Here is a 15,424-nt window from a genome sequence, read left to right as displayed (position 1 = left end):
TTAATACTAAGGTCTCTCAGGTGTTAATGTAAATTACTTTTTGCATAGGGTTTAGGAAATGCAGGACCGGGATCCATCCATCCTTCACAGCTTCGTTGTCCACTTAACCAGTACCAGCTAGGATAAAGCATTTATACGCTCTCTATGCAGTATCTCTTCATTCTTAGGACAATTCTGTGGGTTAGGTACTATTTCTATTACATTTCAGGTGAGAATGTAAAGACCCAAAGAAGCTAAATAATTTGAGTCCAGGTAGGCTAGCCCCCAGTAAAATTTAGCATGCAAAACGGGACTCTGATTGCCCTCTTCCAGCCTCTTCCCACCAGCTCAAGCTACGAGTATACTACAGTTCCAGAGAGCAGACAAACGCCTAGCGAAGCTTGTTAAAATGCTGGTTCCAGGATCCACCCCCGGGGAATCTGGAGTATTGACAAACATCCTAAGTGATAATGATATAAATGGGGAAACACTGCATTCAAGCAGATGAACCTGTTACCCGAGCGCCCAGGCGGAGGCCGGCTGCTCGGCGCCGACAGCGGACAGATGCTGCCTCCCGGTGGCCGCGCCGGCGCAGTGCAACCCCAAGCCGCGGCTGCGCAGTGCCGCCCTCTGGCGGCCCCGCTCCTTCTTCCCATCGGCCTCGGCTTGCGGGCCTTTCAAACATGGAGGAGCGGGAGCGGGGGGCGAGGTCGGCTCGCGCCGGGAGCCCCGCGCGCCCGCCCAGCCCGCGGCTGGATGTCAGCTCTGACAGCTTCGACCCGCTGCTGGCCCTGTACGCGCCCCGCCTGCCGCCCATACCCTACCCAAACGCGCCCTGCTTCAACAACCTGGCCGAGTACGAGAGCTTCCTCAGGACCGGGGTCCGGGGCGGCGGGCGCGGGCGGGCGCGGGGCGCGGCCGCGGGCTCAGGGGTGCCCGCCGCCTCTGCCGGGCCCTCGGCTAGAACCCGTCGCCGCCTGGACGCCCCGGCCCCAGACCCCGAGCGCATCCAGCGCCTCCGTCGCCTCATGGTGGCCAAGGAGGAAGGGGACGGGGCCGCCGGGGCACGCCGGCGGGGTCCGGGTCGGAGCAGGAAGGCGCCGCGCAACGTGCTCACGCGAATGCCCTGTGAGTCCGGCGGGCGCGGGCGGGGCGGGGCGGGGGCCGAGGGCCAGGCCCGCTGCCCGGAAGGTGGCGGCCGAGGGGGCGTTTGCAGGGTGCTAGGGGCTTGGTGCGGGTCTGCGCGCCTGAGGGAGAGGGTCTTGATGAAGGTTGCAGAGATCATCCGCGGCCGTGAGGAGGTTCTCCTTGAATAATATGGGGAAGGGGGGGCGTGGGGAAGGAAGGTCTTCTGGAGTACCGACGGGTGAGGGAGAGCGGTGGGGGCAGAGTGGGAAGGCTGTAGAGGTAACAAGGAGGGGCTCTAACGGGGTCCATGCAAGTGGCTGCAGAGGTGATGCGGAGCCCGCAACGAGGGGCTACGACCACGAGGGTGATGGGCGTCTGGAAAGGTGGTGGGGCCTGGAAAGCGGACATCACCGGGAGGAGCTGCACGCCACAGCCAGAGGGGAGGGGCACAGCCAATTTTAAGGAAAGGAGAGTGGTTAGTGGGACTGGCGATGACGGGATGGAGTGTGAGGAGATCTGTCCCTGCAGTTAGAACAGGGGACATAATTTCATAACCCCTGCACACTAAGTGACACTCCTCCTGGGGTCGTAGGAGAAGGGCTGTGCGGTCTTGAAACACGTATGTTCGCGTTCCCAAGTCACAAGTGCTGGAATGCAGCAGGCACCAGTGCCACTAAAATACAGACACTGTTTCACCGCCACCCTGCCAGGATGGGTGCAGGACTGGGTCTGTCAGGCTCCTGTTACCATATGCGCAAGTTATTTTAAGTTCTGAAGGTGTGAATGGCACAAGGGAATCTCTTGGAGCCTAATAGATCCTTGGAGATCTGTAAACAGCAAGGCTGCTAATGTGTGAGTTAGGTCTTCCACCAGTGGAATGAAAACAAACCAGGGTTATGTCTTCTGTCATCTGGCAAGCAGTTCTCACATCTGCCAGGGAAGACAATGACCTAGTTAGCCATTCAAAGCATCTGTATCCTGATAGCTAAATTGTAACATTTTTAAATCACTGGCTTTGGAGTGGAAGGTTGTGTTAAGCGAGTTGTTTCATTCCTAGAAATGTGTTTGTAAAGAGAGAAACATCCTGAAAAGCTGTGTGCTGTTAGCTGGGTCTTGGTCAGATCACTTACTGTGACAGTGCTAGAGCATTCTTGGCCAAGCCAGGGTGCACCCCAGCCTGCTTCCCCAACGATAACACAAAGACAGAGTGTGCATGTAGCTAAAATAAGAGTAGCTGGGGACCTTGTTTTGCCACTATCAGATCTTTGAAATGCTCTCCAACTCTCAGATTGTAACATTTATTTCTGTTTTGCCAGTTGTGGCTTTGCTACTGATATTGTCAAAGAAAAGACATACTTCAGTATGGCGAGTGGTTTTGGCTTTACCTACGGAGTACTCTGTTATATTAGTATGACAGAGCATGAAAACCAGCTTTGTTGGCTTTCCACAATTAAATATGTGCCTGCAATCAAGATCTCAGAGTGTGCCGTAGGCACTGAAAATTTTTATCACTCCACTGGAAACAGTTGGGTGTACATGAAAGAGATGGGTAGATGTGACAAAGAACTGATGAGCTTCAGAAAGCAAGAAAAGTACAGAAGCGTGGGTAAGATTAAGTTTATTCAGACAGAGTTCCTATAAAAGGTTGTCTTCAGGTCTTGAAGTGAATTTAAAGAAGGGCATGGTTAGGGATGACAGTAATTATTTAAAAGTTCGGCTATTGAAGTATAATTTGTACGCGGCAAAATTCACCATTTTAAAGTGAGTTTTGACAAATGTGTAGTCATGAAATCACCATCACAATAAGGATACAGAACAAATCCATCATCCCAAACAGTCCCTTTTTAAGTCAGGAGATAATTTTACTGTTGCTAATTATGGCTACAGTTATTTAGTGGGCGATTGCTGTGCAGTTTGCGAAGCCCTGTAGATGCTTCGTATCTTACTTTACCCTTAGATACTACTTTTTAAATGAGGCTTGTTGAGCATCACTGCTTGCCCAAGATTACATAGCTAGTTAGCTTGCAATCGGTTTGTCCAACTCCAGGGCCTATGTGCCAGGGCCATCATGCTAATCTCAAGTGAGGGAACAGGGGAGTACATTCTCATGTTTCTCTGCTTACTTCTTTTGGTGGGTGGAGAGTACCACATAAGTGAGGCAGACGGTGTGTGTCTAGAACAATGAGAACGGAATCTGGGTCCAGAGAAGGATGTATTAAAACATTTTGAAGACCAAAGGGTTTCTCTCTGACTTTGTTATGATAGATAGTGGGGACCATGGTGTATATTCTTAAGTAAACACTTTTAGGGCAATGTTTCTCATAGTTTAATTTCTAGTAGTAAAATGTATTTGGTGGGGGACGGTGTATAGACCACAGATGCAGGGGTTCGACTGCTGGCTTTTTTAGTTTTGAACATGAACACTAGCTCCTCCACTTTCTCGCTGTTTTACGGAGGCAAGTCACTTAAACTCTTTGGGGCCTCAGTTAGCTAATCCATTCAAAGCGTTTACCACAGTAGTACATGGGGAAATTCTCAGTGATTGTTCAATGTCCCTGTGATTGTTGTAGGTTGTTGTGGTGGTTATTATTGTTTTAGGCTGCCATAATTAAAAGCTCCAGGGCAGGATGTATGTATAACCTACCCGAATTGGGTGTTGACTCAGCTGTTTACTACGTAAGTAACCTTGGAAAACTAATTCAAATGAACATTTCTGAGCCTCGTTTTCCTCATCTAGAAAGTAGGGCAAAATAAGAGTGCCTGCGTGTTAAAGTTGTGAGGATTAAATAACATACATAAAGTTAACCTTACCCCAGGGCCTGGCTCATAGGGAGTGCTCAGTAATTGGTGATGATGATGGCTAGGGAGGATGGGAGTGAGGGGACCTCGGAGGCTGTTGTAGTGAACCAACCATCCCATAAGACTCTGGGCTGTATTGGTTGTGGGAAGAGAAAGGAAAGGACAGGTCATACTTATTGAGAATCCATTGTCTGAGCCTAGTGTGGCCACAAGTAAGGAGAAGAATAGAGTTTAAAATGACTGGGATTTAGGGGCGCCTGTGTGGCTCAGTCGGTTAAGCGTCCGACTTCGCCTCAAGTCATGATCTCACAGCTTGTGGGTTCGAGCCCCTTGTCGGGCTCTGGGCTGACAGCTCAGAGCCTGGAGCCTGCTTCGGATTTTATGTCTCCCTCTCTCTCTCTCTCTGCCTCTCCCTAGCTCTCACTGTCTCTCTCTCAAAAATAAGTAAACATTAAAAAAAAAAAAAAAAAAAAAAAACTTAAAAAAAATGACTGGGGGGCGCCTGGGTGGCATAGTCGGTTAAGCGTCCGACTTCAGCCAGGTCACGATCTCGCTGTCCGTGAGTTCGAGCCCCGCGTCGGGCTCTGGGCTGATGGCTCAGAGCCTGGAGCCTGTTTCCGATTCTGTGCCTCCCTCTCTCTCTGCCCCTCCCCCGTTCATGCTCTGTCTCTCTCTGTCCCAAAAATAAATAAACGTTCAAAAAAAAAATTAAAAAAAAAAAAATGACTGGGACTTAGAAGGTTGAGGCCTAAGAATAGTAGCAGTGGAGAAGGAGATCTGGAAGAATAACTTCAAAGATAAGGCATATGTATCTTTTTGTTGTTGTATTAAATTTTAGAAGCTTGGTTCATATTTGGAGTTTGTTAGAGAGACTGCTGGAAAGAGATTCAGAGTGTGCGTTCCGATTCAGAATTTTTGCCTTGGTAGTTTGCTCTGATAGGTGGTGCTAGTAATGTATTTTTGATCACACAGGAGTGAAGTGCTCCCTGGAATTATACCTTATTAATAAATCTTTGGAAGAAAAAAAATCAAGGGAAGAGTACAGATATGAGAGTTGAAAGACCTGAGTTTGTCATTTGTTTAGCTAGAATAAGAAAGTGTTGTTAAGATATGTGCTTGTCTTTTTCCTCTTATGTGGGGGTTCAGGGGTAAAAGTCATACCTCTCTATTTTTTTACAAGTTAGGAAAAGAGTGGTCTTTCCACTGTTTGTGGAAACACATATGGGGACGGGGGAAGCAGTGAATGTGTATAGGCAAAGAAACTAATCCAGGTTTCTAAAATATTGAATTATAGAGACTTATTCTCAAATGAATCTAGAAGTTAACTAGTCTAACCTCATTTTACAAATGAGGAAAGTCAGACTTGTAGAGAAAAAGTTACTCAAACATTCAAGGAATTTTAAAATATTGCTACAGGTAAGGTAGATGATGAAGGCCAGACCAAAACTCTCACATTCCTTTCCAGAGCCTCTGTCTCTGCCACATTGCCTTCAACTGTGCCTTCTTGCTGAATCTTCAATCTGACATAAGCTCCTACTTCTCATTGGCTAGGTCACTTTCTTCAGAGTATTTTCTTTTATTAATTTATCACTGCCATGATGTATAAGCTGACCCGTGAGTGAGGGATAAAGAGGTCAGGAGTAACCAGCTTAGTTATCCAAACTGAAGGGCAGGACTCTTGTTCTCTTTCATACTACTAGAAACAAAACAGAGATTTTGTGTTTACTATTGATGGCAAGAATCAATCTCCGAAGAATTATGCCTTGCAAACTTGGGAGGGAAAGACAAAGACTATGTGTGAGTGTGAGTGTAAGTGTGTGATTGGACATGTGGTTTTCTTTTGGGAGGTTTTATATATATCGTATAGCCATCATATTGTGAAGGCTAAGTTAACATGAAGTAATAAAAATAAAATTCATCCCTCTTCACAAGCCCTGAGAAAGAGAATCCATCATCATAAAGGCTGCAATTTATAGTCCCAGAATTCTTCCCATGAATCGTCATTCTCTTTTTACGTGATGCTTATCTGCAATGTCCTATGAGCCTAATGCCCAGCAGGTGCCTTTCTGTCAACAGGCTTGGACTGAAACCAGGTCTCTTCCGTCTAGTGTAAAGATGGTGTCCATTGAACACTAGTGGCTCCAGAGAGCTTGTCCATGGAGTATCTCAGATGGGGGCCAAAAGTCCATTCTCTCGTTAGAGGACTGCACGTGTATAAGGGCAGATGTGTTACATGGTTTGTTTCCTTTAAACATATGAACAAGATTTTTGGTTTTTTGAAGAGTCAAGCTGGATATGTGGTTCATGAGAATTATCTTTTAAAAGTTGTCTTAACCAGGCACAGAACTGAGAAGAATTTTGCTGCTGATGTGTACATTTAATGTGGGTCCCCCCCCCCAAATGTTTTTAAATAATGGTGCATCTTAGAATCAATGACATCATAGAACATGGGATATACACTTAGTGAAACATTCGGGTGACAGCCATATGTATGTTTAATCCTCATCCTGGTGGAATCTTGTCTTACTTCAGTGTGTTGCCCATACTAACCATGCTGCCCATTGGGCCTTCTCATTTCCATAGTGAGGTTGCCACTGCACCATGCTGCCTGGTGTTGCTGGAGATGGTTGGCTGGTCTTGGTTGCTAACTCTGAGAATGAAGGCAGATGTTTACATTATGCTGTCTGCTCTTGTCTTGTTTCAGTGCACGAAGGCAGCCCTCTGGGTGAGCTCCATCGTTGTATCCGGGAGGGGGTGAAGGTGAACGTTCACATTCGCACTTTCAAGGGTCTTCGTGGCGTCTGTACAGGCTTCCTCGTCGCATTTGACAAGTTCTGGAATATGGTAATTAAGCCTTTCTCAAAGGGCTGGAGAGCTCCTAAGGATTAAATCTTTTATATGTCTAAATGACCTGAGTAATTTTATTTAGGAAAACCTATAAAATGACTTCCTAGAAGAACTAGAATTTTTGCATTCTCTTGATCAACAATAAAAAAGTTCTTTTTACTGCTTCCTTTTCTTTAAGGCATTGGCTTTCAGCCAAGGCAATTAAAAAAATTTTTTTTAATGCTTATTTATTTTTGAGAGAGAGATAGTGTGAGTGGGGGAGGGGCAGAGAGAGGGGTACAGAGACCTGAAGTGGGCTCTGTGCTGACAGCAGAGAGCCCGACACAGGGCTCAAACCCACAAACCATGAGATCATGACCTGAGCTGAAGTCGGATGCTTAACCGACTGAGCCACCGAGGCGCCCCTCAAGCAGGGCAGTTTTGCCCTTCTTTCCCTCCTAGGGACATTTGGCACTGTCTGGGTACGTTTTTTTAATTGTCACAACCATGGCATGGAGTATTACTGGTATCTAATGGGTAGCAGCCAGAGGTGCTGCAGCACATCCTACAATACAAAAAATAGCCCCCCAGCAGCAAACCATTCTCTGGTCCCAAATGTCATTTGTGCTTAAGGAATAAGGATTTATTTTATCTGTTTAGTAATTCTATGTCAATTTCCTACTGACCATTCTTTCATTCATTTCAAAATATTTATTGATTTTCCACTTTGGCTGGTACTTTACCACAGTGCTAGGTACAGAAATTTCAGAAAGGAACTTTCACTTTATAGCATTTGGGAAGATAGATAAAGATAGAGGGGAAGCAGACATACTAATAAGCAAGGCACTTTGCATGGTGTTTCCTTATGGAGTACATGCGCCCCCACACTCCTAGAGGCTTACTGTCTGTTTACCAGACATTCGTAGGAGGGAAGAGATAGATTATGGCACAATTATGCTATGAGACAAGCAATTAAAATAGGAACCACCAGGCTTTTCATATGGTCTTCTATCTCTAACTTTTCTTTTTCCTGTGTTTTATCTTCCTCCATGCATTCTCCTGGATGAGTATAATAGTTGCTGACTATTTATTAAGTACTTCCTATTTGCTGTACAGTATACTAAGGATTTATAATATAGTATCTCAGTGAACAAGGTCTGTTACTGTTCCATTTTACAAATGAAGAAATTGAGGCTAGAGATATTGAATGATTGGCCCAGATCACACTGTTAGTAAGTGGAAGTACTAGAACGTTGTCCCAGGTCTTTCTGACTCCTAACACCATCTTTTCAACCACTGTGGAATCAGAAGACCTGGATTTGAATCCTAGCTTTACTACTTGGTAGCTCTGTGACTCTGAGCAAGATGGTTTCTCTGAGGCCACTTTTCTTATCTCTAAAATGTAGGAAAAACTACTTTACTATTATAATTTCACCTTTGAAGGAAAAGTTTTTAAGAGAACATCTTTGATGACAGGCATGATAATAATACCGTCAGCTTATATTTGTAGGGTGAGTCACACTTTTCAAACTGAATTCTCATACCTGAGCTCATTTGGCCCTACGTAGCTGTCCTCTGAGGTCCATCTCTCAAAGACAGGAATTCCCCAACAGTTCTGTATGGAACCCTGGTTAATACCTGTTCATTGCTGTCGTAAGACCTAAATCTGATGAGGGAAAAGAAGCAGTAGAATAGTGTTTCTCAAAGTATGATCTAAGGGCATCCTACATCAGAATCATGGAATTTCTGGTTAAAACAGAAAATTCCTTGGCTTCATCCCAGACCTACTAAATCAGAATATCTAGGAAGTGGCCTTGGATTTATATTTTAATAAGCCTCTTAGATACATATGCACACTGAAATTTAAAAACCTCTACCATGCATTTGTAAAGGCCCCTTACCATAGAAGAAACCTATCTTATATGGTGGTAGCAGCTTGGAAATCTTACTCGGAGGGCTCCAGGTATTACCGTTTTCTCCTGCCCAAGAGCTCAGTCACTTGTTAAGTTTAGTTCTGCTAAGTTAGATGTTTATTCTCCTTTTTATTTATTTTTTTAAAACTTATGTTCCATCCGTAGGAGGATTTTTTTTTTTAATTTTTTCTTCTTAACGTTTATTTATTATTGAGAGACAAAGAGAGACAGAGCATGAGCCTGGGAGGGGCCACAGAATCTGAAGCAGGCCCCAGGCTCTGAGCTGTCAGCACAGAGCCCAATGCGGGCTTCAAACTCACAAACGGCGAGATCATGACCTGAGCCAAAGTTGGACGCTCAACCTACTGAGCCACCCAGGCACCCCAATGTTTATTCTCCTTTTTAAAATGTTTTTTCTAGAAGCTGTAAAAATAATATTTTTAATTCTGCCTTATCTTTTTTTCCCTTTGGGCTGTTTCTCTAGGCACTTACCGATGTGGATGAGACCTACCGAAAACCTGTTCTAGGCAAAGCGTATGAACGGGATTCTTCATTGACTCTTACTAGGGTAGGCAGTTTACCCTGGCTTCCTGAGTACCCAGCATGCTTTCAATCTTAGACATTGAGATCACTGAGCCCGGTGACCAGGTTTTCTTGGGGAGAGAGCTCAGTTGCTGTCCACTCTGTATGCCCGGACCAGGGTCTTCATTAGTCTCTTCTCACGCATTCAGCTAATCACAAATGAGTCTGTGCTTCTGGCCTGCACGTTATTTGAGCAGCAAGTGACCTCTTATAAGCCTTAAAAGTCTTTCCATTTTATACCACAGAAAAAAGCAGGTGCCTTTTCTCTTGACATATTTATTGATTTACCCGAATTATGGCTAAACACAGAAAAACTCATTGCTTTTTAAAAATTACAAAGTGAGAAGTCCATAAAACCTAATTCATGAATATGGTGTTTTTTCTGTATATTCAAAGAAGGATGTTGACGGCTAAAGAGAAGGCTGATATTTATCATTACTTTCCTTCTAGCTATTTGATCGCCTAAAACTTCAAGATTCCTCCAAAAAGGACGCAGATTCCAAGTCTGCAGTTGAAGATTCCACTCTGTCCAGATACTCCCAGACATCCACTTGGAAGGTAGCTTCGGTGTGGGGAAGAGGAGACACTGACCGGGGCTCACGCAGGCGTTCCCGCTCCGTCCCTTCTTCCCTGCAGGCGTCTGCAAGGGAGGAGTCCAGGTCAGAGATGTCAGGGAGGACTACACGGACAGAAGGGTCAAGTGCAGGAGGTACCTTTTCCAGGGCTACCACCCTTTCCAGGGGTCAGCCCCGTAAGAAAAAGCGAAAGCCCAAAGTGGATTACCAGCAGGTATTCACTCGACACATAAATCAGATTTTCATTCGAGGCGAGAATGTCCTGCTGGTTCATCTTGCACAGTGACCAGCTCGGCATCTCTTGAGCTTTGGTTCTTAGAAATAAAATGCATGAACCGCTGCTATGCTGTATCCTAGTATCCCAGTGAAACTCTGAGTTGGAATGATTCCCTCTGGTCCTGCATGTGCAGAGCATAGAGCCAGGCTTGGGCCCTCTGGAAGATGAGCTCCCTCAAGCGGACACAGGCCTTAGGAAGGTGGGGGTTTGCGTTAATATCAAGGCAAAAGCTGTACAGAGGAAATATGCATCCAGTTTGGTGTCATGGTTGACTTTAGACACTCAAACCAAATATCAGATCTTCCATTTGAATTAGGAGTCATGGTATGAATTAAATTCATCCCACAGACACTATAAGGATGGGAATTAAAAAACACCTCAAAAAATGCTCTCATTTCTAAAAGCTAGTGCCCTGAGTACTCATGAATTTGATTCTAAGAGTAGTAACATAAATTGCCCTGTAGCCCTGCACCCACAACTTGTAACTGACCTTTGAATTTTGCTCTACACCATTCTCTCTCTTTATCGAGAAATGTAATTTATTACCTTTGAATATCTGCAAAACTAAGAAAGAAAGCCACTAACTTATGTAAACTTTGGATAGTTGGTATGCTTAGAGCAGCCAACAATGAATACTCTGTTGTTATCCCTCTCCTTAGTATGTAAAGGGATATGGGAATTCATCAGTCTTCCCCACTTACCAGAGTTAGCTTCTGAGAATGGGATGCCACATGGGACTATAAGATGCTCATGAGGTGGCTTCTTGGCCTTTTCTCTCACTTGTGTGGCATGGTGTAGTGCATGTACCCACTGTATTGCCCTTCTGTATGTAGTGTGAACTGTCCTGTGAGCTTTATGGCAGGAGATTGTGACCTACATATCTGGCTTCAAAGAGTTCGGCATGGACTCAGTAATACATATGCATCACATGGTTGGGAGCTTCCTTTCTGGGGAGGGCTGGCCTGTGTAGACTAACTTTCAGAATGGTTTTTCCACGAAGTAGGAGTGATAGTTTTATTTCCTCAAGTCACGCCAACGAGGTTCTCACAAAGTACAGTGGGTGGCATCTATAAGGAACACTTTACTTACTGCCTGGCTTGAGTAATGGGAATACTGTAGTACTCTCTAATACTTCTACTTGAATCATATTATATGCTTTTTCAATCACCAGTACAGAATAGGCTACATCTTGACGCAGACTGTTAGGCAATATTGATTTTTTGTTTTGTTAGTTTATATTTGGTTTTATTTTATATAACTTACATTCAAAGTGAGAATAAGAAGTAGCTAACTAGTTAAAATGCTTGAAAAAAAATTCCCTGCTGCATTTTTTGTGTAACTTAGATAAGCCTTCTGAGAAGCAGGTGAATAATGTTTAGGGAGTTAGGGCACCTGGTCCTTCTGCTAGCTGGGCCACTGGGCCAATGAAAGGAGAGCAGACTTAACCCCTCTGTGCCTCAGTTTTTCCCATCAGACACCTACCTCACCGGGGCACTGAGACAGAGAATTTTAGGAAGGCATTTTAAAGTCTCTAAACATGTTTAAGTGCCATGAGTAATTTTTACTAACTATATTTCATAGCTCGATAAGAGTTCTATGTCTTATGAGCAAGGTAGGTGCTACATAAGAAAGTCATCTCTGTGGCTGTTGTAATTTTGAACTTGTCATCAGAAGGCAGTGATATCTTCAGGAACTATTTTCCATATTCCATTCCTTTCTCCTAAAGGACAATGGAAGTTCTCAGAAGAATATCCTCAGTAAAAGAAGAGTAACATTTCTTTGCTGCTTCCCCCACAAATGCCAGCCCCAATCCTTTTCTGATCATCAGAAAAAATTCCCCTGAACTTTTCAAGAGGTTTATGTGATAGTACCAAAGGGAGATGCACATCTAAAAATGACACATCCCCAAAGGGGAATCTGTGGAAGATGCTTCATTTCGTTTACTTGTTTTTATTTTAAGATGCATTTTAAATATACTCTTTAGAGCCAGATCAGATGCAGTAAGCATTTAGAGAGGTTCCATGTTACAAAGTCAAGCAATTGTCTTTGGAATCTGCTAATCTAAATTATCTTCTAAATAGTATGTCTAATAAAATCTCAGTTCCCCAATTAATAGTTATCTTGTTTAATCATCAGGCACCCCTGCCTCTGCATCTTTACCAGTCTCTCCTGTTAGATGTCCTCATCTGTCTACCCTTCTGTCCTCAGCTAGAAGCTGCAATAGATACCAGGTTTTCCCAGTAAAGTAAAAGTTTGGTATCAAAAGGAATATATCACTTTGCATTCATTCTAGTGCCTGACTAAATCTAATGTGATTTGTTTTAAACACATGCTGAGTTTTCATGTTTGTATATAATTTTCATATATCCAGATAAGGATTGGTTTACTGCTTTTCTGTCCAATATAATAATTCTGGCTCTGAAAATAATTTTAAATCCATGTGATCAGTCTAATGTGCCCATTGGCCCCCATTTATCGGTTCAGTTTTGGACAGTGATTCACATTTAGTAAATGTGCTGTATTGTATAAAGCATGCCAGTGTTTTATAGGGAAGTCATTTTTTTTAATTACTGCCTTTTCTTTATTATTCTAGAAATATTTCAAAAGGAAAAAAAAAATTGGTCCTAAGAATGTATGTGCTGCTCAAAATATGTCATCATCTAGGACATTATAATAAGTTGCTATGAAAATAACTGAAGTCTTCCTCAGGAGAAAGAAAGAAAAAGAGAAAGTAACAGCCAGAATGGTAGAGTTCTGGAGGCCCCCACGAGCTTACCTGAGGGGTCCCTATGTTGCAGAAATGCAGCAAAATCTGGTTTCTAGTATTCTCCAGGGATTTGGGCTTAGGACAGTTGGTAGGAATAGTACTTATTTTTGAACATCCAACTTAGGTTCTTCAAAGTAATCTCTAGACATGGGAATCCATTCCAAAGACAGTTCATGGGACACACCTCTTCTCCAGAGCACCAGATTTGTTAGATAACAAGGCATCAAACAATGGAACATGGGTTTCACACCCAGAACGATTTCATGTGCTGTTCTTCATACATAGAGGTGATTCTATGGTTCTACAACCAGGAGAACGTGCGTTTTAGGTTGTTGGTGCTAGTACTTGGGAAGCGTTTATGCTTCATTTCAGAGACTATCTTATGATGGTGGGTCATTTGTCTGATGGTTAGCCAGTGTTAGCAGTGTCTAAGACAGATGGCTTTAGACCATTTGGTACCTTGCTGTCTGTGCATGGTGCATATCAAGTTAGAAAGCCTAGAAACCATTAGCATTAAAGTCTAGGTGCATCAGAATCCTTGGTTTGAGCTGTTACTGGATCAGAAGGGACTTGATTTATCCTTGTGGTAAAAAGTCCAGGAGTACCTTAAGAGGTTGTGAAGACATGAACTATGGGCTCTCTTTACTCCTCAGAAGCCCCACAGAAATCTAGTTATACCACTTTACCCCTTGAGAGAAAAACAGAAACCTAACTTGATGCAGAGGAATTTTTTGGATTTCTTTTGCACTATCCTCATAGCTGCTGACATGGGCAAAATCATGAAATAGAATTGATTCTGTAAATTTTCTCTAATTTTTGCCTTTAGGAATAATTAAAATTATTCAAAGACAGCTGTCTGTCACTGGTGCTGCCCCAAAACTTTCCCATCTTTTATGTATTTTTTATGAATGAAATAGTCGCTGTGGGAAGTCCAAGGTTCAGGTAAGAGTATCATGGCATAAATATAATGTTTTAGCAACTGTTTTAATTTTTCTTTTCCTGTGCCAGATATAGAATACAGTCAATCCCTTTCCAGTAGCTTCTGTTCGTCAGCCTATGTTTTCCTGGGCAGTAACTCCCAGAAGGCTTTTCTTAGTGATTATAAAGGAAGAAAATCTTATCTGGGCTTATGTTGCAAAGGTGGGTGGTCTGTCACTACTTTCTGGCAAATTGAGTTGATGGATTTTATATAAGCCTTTGGGATGCCTGTCACAGTTTCCTGGGCTCTGAGGAAGGGTTGCGCCTTTTTTACTTTCAGTGTTTTGAGTATTTTTCAAATGTTTGTAAGTTCTCTTGTGCCCCTCTAATAAAAATGAAAGCTATCTGTCAAGGAATGGCTTTGCATGGTTCAGAGATCTAGGGGAAAAGAAATAAGTACACCTGAGACCTTCAGTTGGTCTTTTATTTATTTAGAATAAAAAGTAGTTTGATAAGCTACCAGAGTTAGTGTTGCTTTAAAAACACTCTCTGAAAAGATGGCAACTGTCCCTCAGGAAAGCTATAAAAGCTATTCCCAATACATTGCAATTGCTTTTGATTTTTACTCCTTTGGAGCAAATGTCTGATGTTATGTCTGATGTTATGTTTTTAGAGCTGTGGGGGAAAAATGTCTAAACAATTTTAGGGGGTATTATTTAAATGATTATCTGGCTGAATTATGTGTGAGCTAGGTTCTAGGGCAGCTGTCCAGTTCTTTTTCTGTTGTCCTGACACTAACACAGATAGCAAGCGATGTCTTGAAAAGTGATCTGCTTATTTCATCCTGACATCTAAAGACATTAGCCTTCTGTTTGGCAACCCTGGGGATGTCCCTCTGCACCGAGACTTATTAGTGTGTTTTTTAGGCAAGGCTAAACCTGGTGACCCTCTGTATTTATAGTTTCACTATTCATATATAAGCTGCTAAAAGAAAAACCATAACTTCTCATCTTGTCTTGAAATTACTCTTAATTGTGAAGTTCACCTAAATTCTTCATGTTTATGGAAGATTGCTGCTAGTAACGTCAGTTTGCAGTGTTCTGCTGTAGGTATGTGTCACATGGGAGTCTGGAAACTGTAATAAATATGATTGTGTTAATGTACTGACTGCTTTGTCTCTGCTGATTTTGAGGGGCGGTGGAGGGGAGGAGGCAGGGGAGTCTATTACCAGGTGACGATACTGACCTAGAAAGTGAAAGCATCCCAAGCCATCTCATTGTTGTAACCTTGTGCCTTTTCTTCACCAAAGCACACATATCTACATCAACTATCCTTGAGGTGGCTTTGGTCTTCCATGTTTATTAGAAGTTTATGCTTAGAAAGGGAACTTGGCCCACATTGTGAATTGTCTCTTCTAAGCCCCAAGCACTGGTAATTTCCCTGTAAATTTATTCTACCTAATAGCTCACTGGCATTACCCCCTCTCTTCATGATCTGCTGAGATCACCCCTCACTCTGCTCCCTTGGGTTTTACCACATTTGATTAATTGATCCTTACATGGTTCCAGAAATATTTGAATTTGCCACCAGCTTCCCTCTGTGCATGTACAGGAAGTTGAACTGCCCAAAGATTTGTGACATTGATTACTTGAGCTCTGTT

At 43.2% G+C, this 15,424-nt stretch overlaps 1 protein-coding gene across 2 annotated transcripts; it reads left to right on the top strand.

The window, feature by feature from the left end:
* The first annotated feature begins 468 nt into the window (after positions 1-468).
* LSM11 (LSM11, U7 small nuclear RNA associated) lies at positions 469-14,927 on the top strand. 2 transcript variants are annotated; one of them, XM_045036304.1, is made up of 4 exons: positions 469-835; positions 6,611-6,750; positions 9,130-9,213; positions 9,678-14,927. In XM_045036304.1, exons 1-4 carry the CDS (start codon positions 484-486, stop codon positions 10,086-10,088), a joined length of 987 nt encoding a protein of 328 aa, XP_044892239.1. In that variant the 5' UTR covers positions 469-483; the 3' UTR covers positions 10,089-14,927. The 2 variants fall into 2 exon arrangements, with proteins under 2 accessions (XP_044892239.1, XP_023115895.1); XM_023260127.2 differs by having other exon boundaries at positions 629-1,107.
* The last annotated feature ends 497 nt before the right edge of the window (positions 14,928-15,424 follow it).

This window comes from Felis catus, chromosome A1 (genome assembly GCF_018350175.1).
Source record: "Felis catus isolate Fca126 chromosome A1, F.catus_Fca126_mat1.0, whole genome shotgun sequence".
Lineage (NCBI taxonomy): Eukaryota > Metazoa > Chordata > Mammalia > Carnivora > Felidae > Felis > Felis catus.
This window is presented reverse-complemented; position numbering and strand designations above follow the sequence as displayed.

Bases quoted from the DNA above. Each gene is read 5' to 3' on its own strand.
- LSM11 (XM_023260127.2), top strand. From the start codon at position 663: ATGGAGGAGCGGGAGCGGGGGGCGAGGTCGGCTCGCGCCGGGAGCCCC. The intron at 1,108-6,610 runs GTGAGTCCGGCG...GTCTTGTTTCAG, and splicing joins CGTGCTCACGCGAATGCCCT to TGCACGAAGGCAGCCCTCTG. The intron at 6,751-9,129 runs GTAATTAAGCCT...CTGTTTCTCTAG, and splicing joins TTGACAAGTTCTGGAATATG to GCACTTACCGATGTGGATGA.